The 14,808-nt window shown below is 49.3% G+C and overlaps 3 protein-coding genes across 3 annotated transcripts; 2 read left to right on the top strand and 1 right to left on the bottom strand.

Moving 5' to 3' along the window:
• Window positions 1–299: 299 nt before the first annotated feature.
• GIQ15_03161 (aminopeptidase 2) lies at window positions 300–3,466 on the top strand (the record flags this gene model as incomplete). Its single annotated transcript, XM_033550578.1, has 3 exons — window positions 300–841; window positions 905–3,287; window positions 3,350–3,466. The coding sequence occupies 3 exons, from the start codon at window positions 300–302 to the stop codon at window positions 3,464–3,466; spliced, it is 3,042 nt and encodes a 1,013-aa protein (XP_033407739.1).
• Window positions 3,467–3,782: 316 nt separating this feature from the next.
• GIQ15_03160 (pre-mRNA-splicing ATP-dependent RNA helicase PRP28) lies at window positions 3,783–8,187 on the bottom strand (the record flags this gene model as incomplete). The annotated part of the gene is made up of 11 exons (XM_033550577.1): window positions 3,783–3,954; window positions 4,012–5,990; window positions 6,106–6,422; window positions 6,655–6,974; window positions 7,031–7,129; window positions 7,205–7,247; window positions 7,317–7,587; window positions 7,638–7,714; window positions 7,770–7,806; window positions 7,868–7,887; window positions 7,953–8,187. The coding sequence occupies 11 exons, from the start codon at window positions 8,185–8,187 to the stop codon at window positions 3,783–3,785; spliced, it is 3,570 nt and encodes a 1,189-aa protein (XP_033407738.1).
• A 1,090-nt stretch (window positions 8,188–9,277) lies between these two features.
• On the top strand, window positions 9,278–13,719 carry GIQ15_03159 (putative Cytochrome P450; the record flags this gene model as incomplete). The annotated part of the gene is made up of 13 exons (XM_033550576.1): window positions 9,278–9,460; window positions 9,522–9,626; window positions 9,684–9,812; window positions 9,877–10,069; window positions 10,131–10,232; window positions 10,295–10,391; window positions 10,443–10,557; window positions 10,614–10,730; window positions 10,801–10,969; window positions 11,037–11,271; window positions 11,332–11,446; window positions 11,963–12,581; window positions 12,674–13,719. The coding sequence occupies 13 exons, from the start codon at window positions 9,278–9,280 to the stop codon at window positions 13,717–13,719; spliced, it is 3,225 nt and encodes a 1,074-aa protein (XP_033407737.1).
• Window positions 13,720–14,808: the final 1,089 nt, after the last annotated feature.

Here is a 14,808-nt window from a genome sequence, read left to right as displayed (position 1 = left end):
GAAAAAGATCGAGAATTCGATTGTCGAATTGATATTTTGAGCAGGAGACGACGAAGCAGGGAGAACCTGCTGGTATTCTGGCTATATACCGTTCGTTTGGATTTAATCCGTCACTCCTTTATCCAATTGCCTTGTCCAATTGTCTATCAAATTGTCTATATCACATCGACCTGGAAGCCATATATATAGGAACCGACAGAGAGCGTCTACCGGCTCGGAGTCTGTTTTTCTCTGTATAAACCTCCAATTAGCGTTTTCTGCGTCTGCTACTTGGTCTTTTCCTCTTTCCCATCTCCAGGATGATGCTGTCGCAGGCGGCCGGTATGCGGAGGGCCGGTGCCTTCGCGCGACCTCCAACACACGCTGCATCGCGGTCCCTCTCGGCGTATACAGCTTCTTCTTCTTCTTCCCCTTCATCCTCATCTTCTTCTCCTTTCTCTTCATCTTCGTCTTCACTGTCTTTATATCGACTGGGCCCACTCCGCCTGAACATTAATCCCTCCCGCAGAGGTTACATCCGCCCTCCAATCACGCCCGGCCTCACTCCCCGCCCAGCATCGCCTTTCACCCCGCCATCGTCGCTCTTCTCTTCTGCTTCCTCGATCACTGCCACCCAGGCTTCCCTCTCTTCCTCTGCTCGTCTATCCCGCCAGTTCAAGAGATTCTGCTCGTATAGGAGAATGTGTCGCGCACGACGAGGCGAAGACGGCGCCGCGGGTTCCATGCCCGTGGCCGCTGCAGGTCGCGAGATCCTCCCCGCCAACGTGAAGCCGCTTCACTACGACCTGACCCTGGAGCCCAACTTCGAGGACTTTTCTTTCAAGGGATCAGTTCAGGTTGAGTATGGAAGCCCGCGTGTCCTTGTGCTTTGGTTTTTGAGCTGGTGCTGACCGTTGAATTGTAGCCTCGATGTTGTCGAAGAGACTACATCCATCACCTTGAACGCACTCGACCTTACCATCGATTCTGCTGCCGTCGACGCCAATGGAACTGAAGTGCCCGCCTCTACACCCATCAGCTACAACAAGGATGACCAGTCTGCCACGATCACCCTTGGAGAGAAGCTCGCGGCTGGCTCAAAGGCCAAGTTGAACCTCAAGTTCACCGGTACCCTAAACGATAACATGGCCGGATTCTATCGATGTGCCTACAAGGACGCCAATGGCAACCAAAAGTACATGGCTTCCTCCCAGATGGAGCCTACCGACTGCAGGAGGGCGTTCCCTTGCTTCGACGAGCCTGCATTGAAGGCTCAGTACACGGTTACACTCATTGCGGACAAAGACATGACCTGTCTGAGCAACATGGACGTGGAATCCGAGACCGAAGTGAAGTCCACTATGGTCAGCCACCCCAGAAAGGCAGTTAAATTCGCCAAATCCCCACTCATGTCCACCTACCTTGTGGCTTTCATTGTTGGCCACCTTAACTATATCGAGACAAAGGCCTTCAGAGTGCCAATCAGAGTCTACGCTACCCCAGACCAAGACATCGAGCACGGAAGATTCTCCTTGGACCTTGCTGCCAAGACTCTTGCCTTTTATGAAAAGGCATTCGATAACGACTATCCATTGCCCAAGATGGACATGGTTGCTGTGCCCGACTTTGCGGCCGGTGCCATGGAGAACTGGGGATTGGTCACCTACCGAATCGTCGACGTTTTGTACGACGAAAAAACCACCGGCGCCGCTACAAAGGAACGTATTGCCGAGACTGTGCAACACGAACTTGCTCATCAGTGGTTCGGTAACCTGGTCACCATGGATTTCTGGGATGGCCTCTGGCTCAACGAGGGCTTCGCCACGTGGATGTCGTGGTACTCGTGCAATGTCTTCTACCCAGAGTGGAACGTATGGCAGACTTATGTTATCGACAACCTTCAACAGGCGTTGTCTCTTGACTCCTTGAGAAGCAGTCACCCCATCGAGGTTCCAGTCAAACGCGCCGATGAGATTACCCAGATCTTCGATGCTATCTCTTACTCCAAGGGTTCCGCCGTGCTCCGAATGATCTCAAAGTACATGGGCGAGGAGAAGTTCCTCCAAGGTGTCAAGGCCTACATCAAGAAACACGCCTATGGAAACACTACCACTAGTGATCTCTGGGCCGCCCTTAGCGAAGCTAGCGGTAAACCCATCGATAAGGTCATGGACGTGTGGACCAAGGAGGTCGGATTCCCCGTTCTCACCGTAAAGGAGAACAAGGAGAACCAGACCATCAACGTCCAGCAAAACCGTTTCCTCCGCACCGGAGATGTCAAGACGGAAGATGACAAGACCATCTACCCTGTCGTCCTCGGACTAAAGGGCCGTGACAGCATCGACCAAGCCGCTGTCCTCTCGGAACGAAGCCAAGACATCAAAGTAGACCTCGACTTCTATAAACTCAACGCCGACCACTCCTCCCTCTTCAGAACCTGCTACAGCCCAGAACGTCTTGAGAAGCTAGGACAGGATGCTAAGGCAGGCCGTTTGACTGTTGAGGACAAGGCCGGTATGATTGCCGATGCCGGTGTTCTCGCCGCCTCTGGCTACCAAAAGACTTCTGGAAGTTTGTCACTTCTGAAAGGATTTGACCAAGAGAATGACTTCGTTGTCTGGAACGAAATTCTCACTCGTCTCGGATCTATCCGTGGAGCCTGGATCTTCGAAGATGAGAAGACCAAGGATGCCTTGAAGACATTCCAGCGTAATCTCGTCAGCCAAAAATCCCATGAACTCGGCTGGGAATTCACCGAGAACGACGGCCATGTCCTCCAGCAGTACAAGGCCCTCATGTTCAGCGCCGCCGGCTCCGCCGGTGACGAGAAGGTCGTTGCCGCAGCCACCGATATGTTCAAGCGCTTCGCAGCTGGTGACCACAGCGCCATCCACCCCAACATTCGCGGCAGTGTATTCGACATTGTCCTTAAAAATGGCGGCGAAAAGGAATGGGAGATCATCTTCGACAGATACAAGAATGCTCCCACCTCTGCTGAAAAGAACACTGCTCTCCGCTGCCTGGGTGCCTGCGAGGACCCAGCCATCATGCAGAAGACCCTTGCCCTCACTCTTTCCGAGGAAGTTAGAATTCAGGATATCTACATGCCCATGTCCGGCCTTCGGTCTCACTCTGCAGGTATACTAGCCCGCTGGAAGTGGCTGCAGGAGAACTGGGTGGGATTGACCAAGAGGCTCCCTCCTGCTTTCTCCATGTTGGGCTCTGTTATCCAGATATCTTGCGCTAGCCTGTGCACTGCTGAGCAGATGAAGGAAGTTGAGCAGTTTTTTAAGGACAAGGATCACAAGGTAAATTTTCCTCTTTTTTTGTATTTAAATATGGGTGACATATGCTAATCTTCGATACACAGGGCTACGACCGATCTCTCGAGCAGAGTCTCGATGCTATTCGTGCTAAGACTGGTTGGCTCTCACGCGATCGTGAAGATGTAGAGTCTTGGCTCAAGTCAAACGGATACAAGTCCTAGATCAAACTCGATTGAATACTTTATCCCTAGGATACAAAGGTTTCTCCATAGACTAGCTAGATAACTGACCAGCCTGTCTTTTAATGGACTAACGACCTTATCTTCGCTTAGGACGCTACCCTTACTTTCGGGATGGTAAAGCTCTTATAGCCACCCCTATCATGCCGTAAGGTTAGGGTGTATAGACCTACTATAACTCCCACCTAAAAAGCGTCGTAACGTTACATCTCAATGAAAGTCTTCGCTTATTCAGATCATATATATCGTATCGTACAGCCACCAAGCTTTGCTTTCTCGAGGCTGGATATTATTTTCTTTACCATCCATTGCCGCCGCCCTTGCCTGCAAACCCAGTACTTTCTTCGATCTTTTTCTGACCAGCTGCGCCCATTCCCCTGACTGGCTTGGACTGGGCGGCTTCGTGTTTGCGTAACTCCTCTGGTACTCGAGATATAGAGGATTTCATCAACATTTGCTTAAGGTCGTATCTGGAGAAATGGGTTAGTGAAATGTTCCATAATAGGAGTAAGAGGGCGTAAACATACAGAACGTCGTTATCCTCGCTGCCCAGGAAGGTAATAGCAACACCACTCTTCCCGGCACGACCAGTTCTTCCAACACGATGGGTATAACTCTCAATATTGGTCGCCATATTGAAGTTAACCACCAAACTAACGTCGGGTACATCGATACCACGACCAGCAAGATCTGTGGCAACCAACACATCCGTCGACCCGTTACGGACAGATGCAAGGGCTGCTTCTCTTTGTTCCTGAGTCTTAGAACCATGCAATGTGACCGCCGAGAAGCCCATGTGTTTAATATCCCTTGCAACAGCATCACAGTTTCGCTTGATATTGACAAATACGATGATTGGTGGACGATAGTCGCGGGACGTAAGAATTTCGGCAAGCCGTTTCTTACGTTTATCTTCTCCTGAGACGAACTCGACGCATTGCTCTACGGTATCAACTGCTTCGCCGATATTACCTATGGTAACAATTGCAGGGCGCCGCAGGTACTTTCTCGCTATCCTTTCAACGGCTGAAGGCATAGTGGCTGTGTACATCATTGTCTGTCTGTATCGGTCCTTGCCGCTAATATGTTGGCTCATTGCTTGTGCGTTCTCTGCCTCTTCAGTATCCGGCTTCTCGTTTGTCATTGGGAGAGCATCAAGGATTTTGTTGACAGGCTCTTCGAACCCTAGATCTATCATCCTATCTGCTTCGTCCATGATGACATAGCAGCATTGACTGAGGACAAGCATTCGCCTCTCAATACAGTCGACCAGTCGACCCGGAGTGGCAATAATGATTTCAGCTCCGTTACGTAGGTTGTATGCCTGTTCTTCAAGCGAGTGACCACCAACGATACTGACGACGTTAAAATTGAGTGGCGCTGCAAATTTCATTGCTTCGATTTCGATTTGCTGCGCAAGTTCACGGGTTGGCGCTAGGATGATGGCGTAGGGCCCGTCATTTCGTCGCCATTCAAACTCGTCTAGTCGAGGGAGAGCAGAAATATAGACAAGGAGTGGTAGGAGGAATGCTGCAGTTTTACCGGAACCGGTGACGGCAACACCGATGAGATCTCGATTCTGTAGTGCAATTGGTATAGCGACTCGTTGGATGGGTGAGGGATCTTTATATCCAACTGAGTCAATGATATCAAGTAGACGCTTGGGAAGATTTGATTCAGACCATGCACGCATGGGGTTTGGCATGCTGCCGCCTTTTGTGCTTATGTTGAAATCTTCCTTGAAAATTCGCCAATCTCGTTCTCGCATGTGTTCCAATTTCTTCTCACTCCAGTGAGCATCAATGGCATTCCTCCCGCTCTCTTCCTTCCGTCGTCTTTCCATCTCCAATATCTCTCTTGCTCGAACGCTACCAGCCTCAGAATCTCTATCTTCCAATGCCTTTGCATATCTTTTCACGGTGTCGTCCGCAACTTCATCGGCAAAGCCGGCTAATCGACCACGGCCAAAAAAGTTCGCCTCTGAGCGATTTTGATATAGTGGGTTGTAGTCCGGACTAGTATCCTCTTCTGCATTCCATTCAAAATTAAACTTCCTCTCCGTGGTCCGCCGTCGCTTTTTCTTCGCTGAGAAGCTGGATCTCTGGTCTGCACCCATATACCTTTGTCTGATCAATTGCGCCTGAGCTTCTTCTGGTAGAGCTCGCTTCTCGCCCTTGTTCGCTAAATTGGATGCGGCAGAGCTTTGTGTTGTATCGTTCCCTTTTTGTTGATTTGACGATCGCATGGACGCTGGTCCGGTAGGTGCTTCGTGTTGTCTCAACGCGCGAGGTCCTGTAGGAATTTGCCTTGAGCTGCCGCCCCTAGCAGCTTCACTAGGCCTGGGAGTAGAAGATGAAGAGTATCCATTTGATTCTTGGTTTGGAGTCCTCGACTCTGGTTTTGAATTGCCATTTATGGATAGTTTTGCGCGACGACTACTTTCGACTTCTTTCATTCGTTTCTCCAACGCAATCTTCTCTCTTTGCGCTTTACTAAGGAATTTAGGCTGGATAATAGAATTATAGGTTAGCAGAACGTAAGTAAGGCTTATCCTGATGCATAGACAGTATAGGAGAGGGTAGGTTCGGTAAAGGGCATCCAAAGGATTGAGATATGCATACCTTCGAAGCAGCCTCGTCTGCTTCTTTTTTCTTCCGAAGCAATTCCTCAACACTCAGAGGGGTCGTAGCTTTCTGCGCACCCCATCCTTTCTTTTTCTTTGGCTCTGGAGGGGGCGGAGGCGGCGGTGCGAGGGACTCTGGGGGCGGAGGAGGAGCCGGAACTTCTGGCGGCGGCGGAGGAGGCAAGGCATGGTCAGCAGGCGGAGGTGGAGGAGGAGTGGGTGGCCGTTCGATGGGCTCCGGAGGAGGTTGCGGAGGGGCTATAGACCCGTAACTATTCTCTGCTCTCCCGTCCATCTTGGTAGAAGCTTTTTTGTCTATCTCGTTAAATCTTTAAAAACGGCTTGGAGCTTGATAGCAATGAAGTTGTAGATGTAAGCAGCCAGACTAAACCCGAATAGGCTTGGCCCCAGAGACATCAAAATATCAGAAATATCGAGCTTGAAGATGTTTTGTCATTTTTTAACAGAAAAGAAAATATATACATTGCATTCATTAATTCTCATTCTACTATGTACAAACACGCCCATCTAAGCATGATTCATTGACTCTGTTCTGGCTTCCATGTTGTTGGAGCCGGAGCCTGGGGAAATCCATTGTTCATCTTGAAGCTCTGTCGGGCTTCTTCAGACCTGGTTAAGCTGTTCTCCTCGTCACTCTTCATCGGATAGCCCCATTGTTTGAAAGCCATATCTTTCCTGTTGAGGAGCTCCTCGTGGCCAGATCGCTTGAATCGGCCGTGGATGCTTGAAATGGTGGGAGTGAAAGATGGTCTTGAGTTCTTGGAGAGGATGCCAGTGCGAGAAGAAAAGAACTGTCGGACAGCAGGCATACTGGAAGCAGTGATTCCAGCAAACATCTCAATCATTCTGCACGGTTTCAGTTAGCACCGTAAGGTAAATGACTAGGCAACAGGTTTACTTACGACCAGAGCAAGACGTATCCGACTTTCCAAGATGCATCAGTGATATCATTTTGCAGCAGGGTGCGGTAGTAGAGATTCACGGCTGATGCGGCCACAGCACTGAACGGATATACAAGTCAGTTTTCATGGCAAACCCTTTTATGTGGCTGATTAGCAGGAGAGGTGCGAACTTACAGGCCACCAGTCATGAACACGAGTATGATACCGAGTTTCTTTGCTGTAGACAACTGTAGTTGCCAAACAGCCGGTATTGGAAGGATGAAAAGAACCAAGTCAACCAGCATACCGATTATACCGGTAGGGATGGAGAAATCGGCAAATTTCAGATAGTGCCATGACAGGATACAGTCGAGGATGGACTCTCCGGGCCACGGGCTGCTCATCACAAACGAGGTGATCGAAGTCGACACGTAAAAAAGGCCTGATAGCGTGGCTCCGACGTACACACTAATCCTCACATATCGCCTAACTTTGAATAGCAGAAAATACTGGATGAAGAGGCTAAGTTTGATGAGTCCTAATGCCGGTGTCGCCATGATGACGGTGAGGTAGCTTTGCTATTTTATTCGTTAGCAGAGTTCTCTCTGGATCAAGCCTTCACACATACGTATAGGTTGGCATTTCCGATGAGCCCGTCAAGATGGACATCCCACTGATGCCTGCCCGCGATACCATTGACGCACCCTTTTGAATAGTTAGCTATGCTGAAAGAAGGCAAGGCAGGGGCCGTCTCGCTTACCATTGACAGCTGCTCCAAAATACACAAGACTGAATAGCTATATATCATCGCTGTTAGACCGCCAACTTTTAGTATATGGTAAGACTGTGGCTGCTCACAAATCCCAAAGTTATCGTCACTAGTTAAAGCAGTCAGCCTCGAATAATGTTCGCCGTATCCAATCTGCACCGGGTGTCTACTTACGATCATCCCATTTCCATGTCTTTGATATGGCGAGTCTTGTGTAGATACGAATGAAGAAGCAGAAACAAGCTAGGACGAGAAATGCCGACCCAACTCCTATGATGACTGGGACTTGAGTTGTAGGATTTTCATAGTTTGGTATGACGCCCGGCGGCGGTGCTCCAGCTGGTAATGTCGCCAGTACCTGTGGAGGAATGCTCTTCAAGGCCTTGGGATCTGGACGTGGGTGGTTCATGGCTGCGAGTTCACAGTGTTGGTATAGATCATGACAAAGTATCGCTGCAGAGACCTTGACACTTTGTAAAAAAGAAGACGCTACAACCAGTACCCTCTATGTTATCCGTCGTTGATACTGAATGTTTTTTCAACACTGGCAAGGCTGTCGAGCCCTTATATTGGGACAACCAAGCCCGACGAGGCTGTGATAACCCACCGCCAACCACCATGCACCACCAGGGTTCTTTTTTTTGAGTGTGCCACATGTGCAGGAAAGGGGGCCAGGATGTTTTCCTGAAGATTGCTGGGAATGTGCCCGCTGGTCCGCCCAGGGCTATTCGTGGAAATGGTGATGGTTCCATGCGGAGTGATCAAAATGCAACCAAAACCCCTGCCACAGCGGCTGATCTGTACAATGGATACATATATGCGCCGGGGCTGAGACATGGAATATACTTAGTTTACACCAAAAACTACTCCCCGATGTCCCACATGTACATGCGTGAAGGATTTTAAATTCGCGGGCTTGCATTAGTCCACGAAAGTCGGCCTCGTAATGGCTAGTGCTGGATGGGACGAAGCTCTGTCCAGGCTGTTGAGCCCTGTTAATAGGGTGGACAGAGTCCGTTTAGCTCTGCGTTTAGGTAGGCCGGGCCGAACTCCCTGGTGGTTTAATATCATGTTCCCTGTCGAATACGCATCACTAAGAATGGAACAGGAACAGACAACATTGCTTTTCCAGCCCCCAACTTCCCCGAGATGCAAAAAATGATCGACGTGGCGGAGGCTGAACGCTTGTACTGTATCTGCCTTGTTCTGCATATCGTTCTCGAAACCTCAGCGGTTCAACATGCGAAGACAGGCAGCTCGCGAGGAGGCAGCCAGCAGCTAGCTTTACCCGCCTGCCCCCAAATGCAACGCTACTCAAGACATTTTCCCGAACAAAATGCGGGTTAGCCAAGGGTGTCTAGTGTCGAGTCTGTTGGCGGTTCAAGGGGGGTCCACCAATGTCCGCTCGTTAACAGCTATACTTAAGAGTTACGGTGTCCGTATGAAGGGGATGAGTCGAACAGAGAATTAAGGGGTCACAAAAAAAAATCTTGCCCATCATGCATCCAGAGCCCACGAGCAAGCACTTTGTTACTATGGCGATTCCAGTACTTCCGTCGTTCTCGAAGCTGGCTTCTGCCCTTGACTCCCGTGGTTGGAACTGGCACTGGTACTATATAATATACCTCCTTTTGGCATGGCAGACGACTCAGATACTGTGGAAATATTGGTGGAAGGCGCCGGTATGCATATACGGAACATGGTACCATTAATGGCCATGCTAACTTTGACGCTGGTTTTTAGTCCAAAGTCATTATTGCAGCATACCCTACGCCGTTTGGAAGGTGGTTGACGGCGTTGCATATGGTTTTTGATTCGGGGACGCTCCTTGAGCAGGCGTATGAATCGGTGAGTATAATCAGAAATATACCACTTCTTTGCAGTACGATGGCTGATATGATTTAGAGCAATGGCAAACCGTTTGCTATTCCGATGCTAGATCGCTGGATAGTTTTCGTATCAGAGCAGGACACGCTCAAGCAGCTGGACCGTGAACCAGAGCATGTTTTATCACTACAACAAGCTCTGCACGAGGTAAGGCTGCTAAATCTCATTCATTTGCTTATATCAAGAGTAGAACATCGCTAAACTGCAATAGCTTGCGTCCACCGGCCCAATCTTGGGACCACATCAAGTCAAGATAGAGAACAAGGGGACCCAAAGCGAGGTGTCTCGCGTCGTGGTTGGAGTATTGAAGAACAAGCTCCGATCGAACATTCCTTTAATGAGCGACTCCCTTCGAGAACGTGTGAAGAAAGCAATGGCTTCGGAGATGGCTCCTGCTTTGGACGGTATGTGTCAGCGCAAAGCTGGATGATTCGACACAGATCCTAACATTATCTCTCCAATTAGGCGCATGCGAGGGAAATGAGTGGAAGCCAGTTAGACTCATGCCTGTGCTTCTTCGGATTTTTACCAGCGTGAATCTTTTGCCGTTGGTCGGAGAGGAACAGGGTATGTACCACAGTCACAACCTCCGGTATGTTGTACCGAGCTAACTGCATCATGCACGACAGCCGACCGCCCTGAGGTTTACGACGATATCATGAACTTTTTCTGGAGCTGTGCACGGGCTTTTCCCATTGTGGATATGATGCCAGCCTTCCTTACACCGTAAGTTAATCACTCTAAGTTTGACGAAACATGGAGCTTACAAGTCTATAGATTCATCGGCCCCATTGCAATGGGCTGGGGTATAACCAGAACCAAAGTCTATAATCTTCTGCTATGGCATACTTCTCGAGCTCTCAATGATAGAGATGCGGGCAAAGAAAAGCAGGTATGTTGGGTCCTCTCTTTTCAAACGGCAGTAGAACTAAAGAACTATATCATCAGCATGCGGGAGGACATGTTGCTCAATGGGCATCCGAGATAACCAAGCTACGAGATGCCACCGAGGTAGCCAAGATATCACTTGGACTTTTATTCGCAAGTGCATTTCAGGTACCCATGGTACGTACTTTATTTTTGCAGCGTAATACAACCGCCATGGTGAATCACCCATACTGAAGCTCGAGTCCAGGTTGTGCAATTCTGCATTCACAGACTGTGCAAGCACCAAGAATATTCACAGAAGCTCAGGGAAGAAGCCCTGGAGTGTGAAAACTTGTCATTCGGCTCCATGAACCGAGAGATGCCCTATCTAGATAGCTTCATGAAGGAGACTTCTCGCCTGAGCCCAGGCCCAATTGGTAATTTTGCCCCTCTCCCGCATGATAGTTGAAGGAACATGCACCTAACACAAATTCCCCGAAAAAGTCAGTGCTCCTCGTACGGTTATGGTTCCGTACACTATGGAGGATGGCTGTCACATCCCAGCTGGCAACTGGCTTGCCATCCCTCAGCTCGCCCTCATGCGTGATGAGAACATCTGGCCAAACGGCAAAGAGTTTGAAGGGTTCCGCTTTGTCGATGAAAAGGGTGACGCATCTGAGACTCGATTCACCCATCCGAGTCATGAGTTTCCATTTTGGGGATCCATCAAGCATGCCTGGTAAGCCTATTCACCCCCACCAAGACCCTTTTATTGTACTTATAATGACTGGTGTTATAGCCCCGCACGCTTCTACGTGTCCGTCGTTATCAAGATGGTTCTCTCGCATCTCCTTCTTCAATATGAATTCAAACTAGAAAACCCCACGGCACCGCCATTCCTGACCTTTGGTAAGGTGAGAGTGCCAAGTCCCTTCATGAGACTCCTTGTGAGAAAGCGTGATAGCAGCCGGGTATAATGGGAGCAGGGGTTCGCCGCGGGGATCTGATTACACAAGTGACAAGATTCTGAAGGATTCTGCGGCCAGGGCTAGGAAGCTCGGATGCTTGGCCGTGTGTAGATATCATAGGCCAGTTTTTGTACTCCGTATGTATGGAATTAATTACGAAGGATGAAGGTTTAGAATTGTGGGTCTTAGAGTTTAGTCCACCCGAAACCTAAAGACACATGCTTAAAACCTTATTACTTAGCCTAATGACGCATTTGGTACGGGAGCAACAGAAACAAAGAACAACCAACAAGCAAGGGTGGCTGGAGCTTTGAGTGACACAATAGGGCGGCCTTGGGGAGGGGGGCCAGTTCGATCGTCAAGACTCAGCCGGATGTCTGCGGGTGGACGTCCTTAGACGAGCTTCTTCATAGCGTGCCTGTCCGGTGATATCAGGTTTCTATACGATAGTCACGTTTCCAGGTCATCATGGTCTCTCCAGCCGTTGCAGCTACCCTCCTCGTCATTATCGTCCCCCTCGTTATATTCGCTATGCGCGGCCGTTTACGCGGCGGTGACAAGGAGCCCAAAATACCAGAGCTCACGGCCCCTTCGTCGGAAGCTGCTATACGTCTCAACAAGCTACTTCGGTCGGCGCTGCCTGAAAATGTCGTCGTCTTGCCTCAAGATGCAGTCACCTTTAAGAAGTCGATGGACACCTACTGGGCCCAGCAAGAGTGCGAGGTAGTGCCAGCATGTGTTGTCAGGCCCCAAAACGTCGACCAGCTCTGCACAGCCGTCACTATCCTCAAACGCGAGTATGACCAACGAAGAAGTCAGGATGGGGGCGTTAAAGCTGGGGGGTTGTTTGCTGTTCGTAGCGGTGGCCATTCCGCAGTCTCGCATGCAGCAAGTATAGAGGACGGTGTAATGATTGATATGAGCCTCTTTTGCGAGGTGACGCCGTCTGAGGATGGATTGAGCGTGGTCATTGGAGCAGGAGCGAGATGGGGGCCGGTTTTCGAAGCGCTAGCTGCGAAGGGCCTTGTTGTTGCTGGCGGGAGGAACTCCCATGTTGGAGTCGGCGGCTTGACATTGGGAGGTATAACTTTTTGAAGCTGTCCCATTCCATTTTTTAATCTCTATCTCTCGTTTAGAGTGCTCGTAACCCAAAGCTGACACGGAAACAAATAGGCGGCATTTCCTTCTTCTCTCAGCGGGTCGGCTCCGTTTGCAACAACGTCCTCAGCTACGAAGTCGTGCTGGCCTCTGGCTCCGTAGCTATAGCCTCTCCCTCCACCAACCCTGATCTCTGGCGTGCTCTCAAGGGCGGCGGCAATAACTTCGGTATTCTCACGCGTATTACAGTTCGTAGCTTTCCATCCTCCGACATCTGGAGTGGTTTTCTCTATATGCCCTCAAGCAACGCCACAAAGGTCCTTTCCGCATTCCATGAATTCGTCAACAGAGCCCACCCAGACCAACCAGGCCCTGGATACGACAGTCATGCATCTGGTCCTATTGCTTGTTTTACCTATCTTCAGCAACTCGGCATACAGGCTATTTCTGTTAATCTTGTTTACACCAAGCTCCCCGAGAAGAAGAAGAAATGGCCTGAGTGCTGGAGCAGCTCTTCTTTTAAGTCACTCTGGCGCTTCTGGAGCACCTGCAAAGTTCGCTCTCTCGCAGATGCATGCGATGAGATGAACTCGCTCAACCCTCCAGGAAGACGCCAGGTACTTGCCACCACGACCATCAAAAATGATCCGGCCACCCTAAATGCCGTGCATGCTGCATATAGCGATGCCATTGTACCCATCAAGCGTGCTAATATCAAGGGTATGTCTTGGACGCTTGTCCTACAGCCCATGCTACCAAACTGGGCAGGCGAAGGTGGCGACGGGAATCCCTTTGGGTTATCTGATACCACTGAACCTCTTGTCATCATCTCGTTTACTGTTAACTGGGTTGAACACCGTGACGACGAACTTGCTGAGAAGTTGACGCGTGAAGCAATCGAGAAGATCGATGCTGCCGCGGCCGCCAATGGAACGAGCCATCGATACCGATACATGAATTATTGCGGGGACTGGCAGAGGCCATTTGACGGATATGGAGAGGAAAACGTAAAGTCCTTGCAGGAAGCAAGTAGGAAGTACGATCCGGATGGCTTATTTCAAAGGGGTTGTGTAGGCGGATTCAAGCTTGATATGAAAGAAAATGAGGTTTCAGAAGCCTAACGTAATAAACATGTACAATCTCTCATCTACAGTCGTTTAACTACCTGGCGTGGTTAAATCGAATATCGACACTGGCGCTTATCAGCTTCTAGGGACCAAATATTTTAAGCTCCTTTACCATTTTTGTGACTGAGTTAAATTTCATACCCTCTACTCAAGTGAAATATTTAGATAATAACTTTGGCTTAGGTAGTTCGAGGTGGAAGTGGAGGTGGAATAAGTTCTATATAGAAAAAAGCTCAACAACACTGGTGCTCGACTTCTAGAAATGGCCGTCTTGGTAGCTACCAATGTACGAGCATCCCCACCTGTACCAAATGGTCCATCGTTGTTCACAGCTGCTCACTCCTTGGAAACCGTTTCTTCTGGCGAATCTTTACAGGTGGTATAGCTTATAAGTCCGTAGATAAGCTCAGACTGGAAGTTAGTACTCCGCTCGGATATGGTGACTTTAAGGTCCGCTAGAGGAACGCATGGCGTAGCTAATTGATAAATGCACTGCTGGAGCCTAGCGTAGTTTGTCCCGATGACTCCAACACGATTTAGTGGATATCAGGTAGGGCCAAGTCGAGCTGATGGCCCCTGTAGCTCAGAAGAGTATATCCTGAACGTTGCTATTAGCGAGACTGTACACATTCCTTTCTCGTAATGTGGTCTGGATTAGATAGAGCGGCGTTATGACAAGTCAGGTCACATTGTTTTACTGGCTCTTCTTAGTTTGAGAGTTCAATGAACATCCATAACTGATTGTCCATGATTCGATACCACCACCCTCTGGGGTTGCTAAGGAGTAGTCTAGTAAGTCCTTAAGGTCAAATAGAAGAATATATTGGTATCACCCCATAGGTATGCTCTCGAGGCTTGTTCTCCGTGCTGGTGTCAGGTAAAGACCTATTTCCAGCTTCATCCCATGCTCTATAGTCACCCTTTACGGCGGTCTATATAACAAGCATGGGGACAACAAAATTCTAGCGGCGCCCTGCCACAAAATCCTATGATGGCAAAATGCCAATATCATTTTTTATATTAACCTATGGACCTCCATAGTAAGTTAAATGCATATCAAAATTAGATCGCAAACCTTTAAAG

Source organism: Arthroderma uncinatum, assembly GCF_011692745.1.
Source record: "Arthroderma uncinatum strain CBS 119779 chromosome Unknown scaffold2, whole genome shotgun sequence".
Lineage (NCBI taxonomy): Eukaryota > Fungi > Ascomycota > Eurotiomycetes > Onygenales > Arthrodermataceae > Arthroderma > Arthroderma uncinatum.
The sequence above is the reverse complement of the archived record's forward strand: the minus strand, read 5'-3'. Positions and strand labels throughout refer to the sequence as shown.